At 50.4% G+C, this 3391-nt stretch overlaps 1 protein-coding gene across 4 annotated transcripts; it reads right to left on the bottom strand.

Moving 5' to 3' along the window:
• Positions 1-827: 827 nt before the first annotated feature.
• Pigc (phosphatidylinositol glycan anchor biosynthesis class C) lies at positions 828-3260 on the bottom strand. 4 transcript variants are annotated; one of them, XM_076873162.1, is made up of 2 exons: positions 3193-3260; positions 828-2272 (listed from the first exon to the last, which is right to left on the bottom strand). In XM_076873162.1, exon 2 carries the CDS (start codon positions 2053-2055, stop codon positions 1162-1164), a length of 894 nt encoding a protein of 297 aa, XP_076729277.1. In that variant the 5' UTR covers positions 2056-2272; positions 3193-3260; the 3' UTR covers positions 828-1161. The 4 variants fall into 4 exon arrangements, with proteins under 4 accessions (XP_076729277.1, XP_076729281.1, XP_076729279.1 ...); XM_076873166.1 differs by lacking the exon at positions 3193-3260 and adding an exon at positions 3114-3191; XM_076873164.1 differs by lacking the exon at positions 3193-3260 and adding an exon at positions 2989-3186.
• Positions 3261-3391: the final 131 nt, after the last annotated feature.

Genomic DNA, 3391 nt, shown 5'->3' with positions numbered 1-3391 from the left:
AGACAAGCTGTATTGATCCCCATTGCCTACAACACAGCGCTCAGATTACTGACTACTCACAGACCCTGAATCACTATTCAAGCTTCCCATGCTTTTCCTCAAAGCTCCCCACCCCACCATTCTCTGACCCTAAACACCCATAACTCTCCATCTCTGCACCTATGCAAATAACAGATATAGCAAAGAAGTCGTCACATTTTGCCTGCAAATGAATTTTTTGTCTCAGTTAATTTAAACTTGAGATGGATTTTACAAATCAGACTTCATATTAAAAATGAGATTTACAGCTATTGAGATTTCACTGAAAATTTAATATGGAAATCTGAAGTCTCAAGGAAAGCCCAAACTGAGCAGAAACAATCAGTTGGAACAGAGTGGCAGCCACCCTCCTGGGACAGGGCTTGCATTCTCCAGTTTTCCACTGTCACTCATGTTACTTATCTGGCCCCAAAAGACCTTTGCCACACTGCTCTAAAACCACCCTTTGCCTACCTAAATCCCACCCACCCTCCAAGACGAAGTTTAAATGACACCACTGCTGATAAATGTCTCCAATTCCAGGTAAACTTCTCTCCAGCCTCTTCTGAATTCCCCTAACATTCTTCTTGTGCCTTATGGCAATCTCACCTCCACCCCCCCCCCCCTTATTAGTACTGTACATGCCTCACCTAGAACTAAGTAGACACTCTGAATCAAGGGTAATGACCACTTCTGTGATCTTGGGCAACAAATCTGGACACAAGTCCTAGGATTTGAGCTCTAGAAAAATAAAAGCCTACATGAATACCTTGAGAAGTGTACAAGCCTACATGAAAAAGAGAAGTGTCTTTACCAAACATACATTTTATTCTCTCTTCACACCCCCTTTGCCTTCTGCTTTCAGAAAAGTCATGAGACAACTTGATGGATGTGTTGTTTTTTAATAGAGACCACATCATCTGTTATAGTGAATGACAGATGAGAGGCAATAACTCAAGAGGGCACCAGAAAGCTTTTTAATCATAAAATGACACCTTCACCACCCAAGCCTTTGTCAATTTTTTCTTCTGTTATCTCATCCACATCAGCCTGCTGCTTCCAGAAGGGCTCTGCCTTCCAATTTTATGCTGGTTAGGATGCCAGTCTATCACTTTGTCTTAATAGTGTGATGGGGTCCCTAACTTAGCTGAGGAACCTGGACAAGTCTTCTTTGATTTCAGCTTCATCCCAAGGTCCATGAATGTTCTCTTTAAAAAGCTGCAGGCGAATGAGGTAGAAAGGGCAGAGACAGGAGATGGAAACCAGCAGAAGAGCAAAGAGTATGGCTCCCACTGCACTAATGGAGAGCAGGCCTCCCAGGGCTGAAAAGGCAAAAAGCATTGTGACCCCCACATAGCTGCGGGGAGTACAGGCCTTCAGTTTCTTCTGTAACATGGGCCACAGTGCAAAAATCTGGATGGCAAACGTCACCATGACGAAGGCATGCACGGACCGGGGAAGACGTGAGGCCAGGCAGACAGAAGCAAAAATGGCCATGTTCAAGGACAGTGTGCTGGATACAATGGCGGCATTGGCTCCATAGTCAAAGAAGATGAGGTGGCCCAACAGCATGAAGACTGACATGGCATAGATGGTGTCAGTGCTAACCGACTCTGTCAGGGTCTTCAGCACTGGTGAAAAACCATAAGTGAAAGCAATGAAGACTAGGGCACTCTTCAGGTCAGCCCACCGGGTCCGGCCGCTCTTCTTCCGCCCTTCACCACCATCAATGAGATCAAACAAAACATATCCCATCAATGAAGATGCCAGGCCAGTTCCAAAGAGCCAGTGGGGGGCCAAAAGACCCTCATCCATATACCACCAGATGACCACAAAAACACAGACGCTGCACAGCTGTTGTATCACCACACTGGACTCAAATACCACAGCCCAATATTGGTATTTTCGGGCATAGATGTTTTTCCGGAGCTCTTCCAGGAACCGGCGGTCCACATAGTTATCAGGGAAGGGCTGCCGCTCATACAAGACCTTCTGCCACTTGGCCTCCTTGGTGCTAGTTACAGATTGGGCACACATTATCTTCTCCTTTCCCTTAAACTCAGGCCAGTTCAATCTCCCTCAAGTAAGCCCATGTGGTTTTCCTTTTTTTTGAAATAAGACTTCTCTGGAAATTCCATGCCGTTATCTACCCACTTTTCCTTGTTTTCAAAGGCAGCAACCCAGGCTAGGCCCACAATGGATGCAGTTGTTCTCTGAGGCAAGACAACACAGACAAACTCCTAGAAAAAGAGACCTGTGAAAATATGAAAGTTGTCAAGGGTCAGAGTAGAACTGAGACAAAAATCAAACCAACTTGGGTTACAAGTCTACATAAAATGAATGTGGTGGCCATTTTATAATCTGGGATATTAAAACTTCACTTCCATTTTTTTAAACTATAATTCCCTGAACAATATATACCTGCTAGCCATCACTTGGAGTGTCTACTGTGCTAAATGCCTAGGCACTTTTACTTAATCTTCACAAGGTATTGGTCCCGTTTTTTAGTAAAACAGAGGAGATCCAAATTGCCTGGGCATTTCTGGCCCAGAGTGACAGGAGTGGTAAACGGTGGTGCCAGGACTGCAACCAAAGTCTGATCTGCGCCTCACCCCATCGTCTCCCTCTACACCAGTCTTAACCCAAAGGTCCCCTACCCAGATGAGCGCCACTGCAGGCCTGCATAGGCAATTTATGCAAATTAACAGGGACAGAACCCACAGCTCTCACTGGGTTCGCAGGGGCACCCACTCCAGGCTGCACACGGGAAGAGGGACGCGCTCCCAGCGTGAGAGCCAGGCCCAAGGCCGCCTAGAAGCCAGAACCTGACGGGGCGCACCTCCCTTTGGAGGGCCATCATCCCCGCTCGGCAGCGGGACCTTAGGCTCCAGGAAGACCCTCAGTGACCCCGGGACGCTCAGGCAGCAGCCGTGTCCTCAGCAAACCCCAGAGGAGCGCTCGCTGCCCGACCTCACGCCTTCCGCGGGGACCACGCAGGTATGGCCGGGCACGCCCCCCTCACCGCAGCGGGGCCGAGGGGTCCGCAGAGCCGCGCAGGGGTCGGGAAGGGGTGTCCCGGGGGGCGCCTCGCTCACCGCCGGGCCACCCCGTCTTGGGCCTGCAGAGGACCGCAGAGCAAGAGGAACGAAACACTGACGCGCGCCCGGAACCCACCAGCCTTCGAGTTCCTAGGGTGCACGGCCGAAGCGGCCGCCTACCAACTTCCCCTTCCGGGGAGCCGCCTAGGGCTGCGGCGAGCACTTCCGGGTCCCGTCGGTCCACGGCAAGAGCGCCCCGCGCCGCGCCACCCCGCGGGTGAGGCCGCTGCTGCCCCCTACTGGCTGCTCCTCTTTGGAGACCGGTCGGAGGCCGA

Source organism: Callospermophilus lateralis, chromosome 13 (assembly GCF_048772815.1).
Source record: "Callospermophilus lateralis isolate mCalLat2 chromosome 13, mCalLat2.hap1, whole genome shotgun sequence".
Lineage (NCBI taxonomy): Eukaryota > Metazoa > Chordata > Mammalia > Rodentia > Sciuridae > Callospermophilus > Callospermophilus lateralis.
The sequence above is the reverse complement of the archived record's forward strand: the minus strand, read 5'-3'. Positions and strand labels throughout refer to the sequence as shown.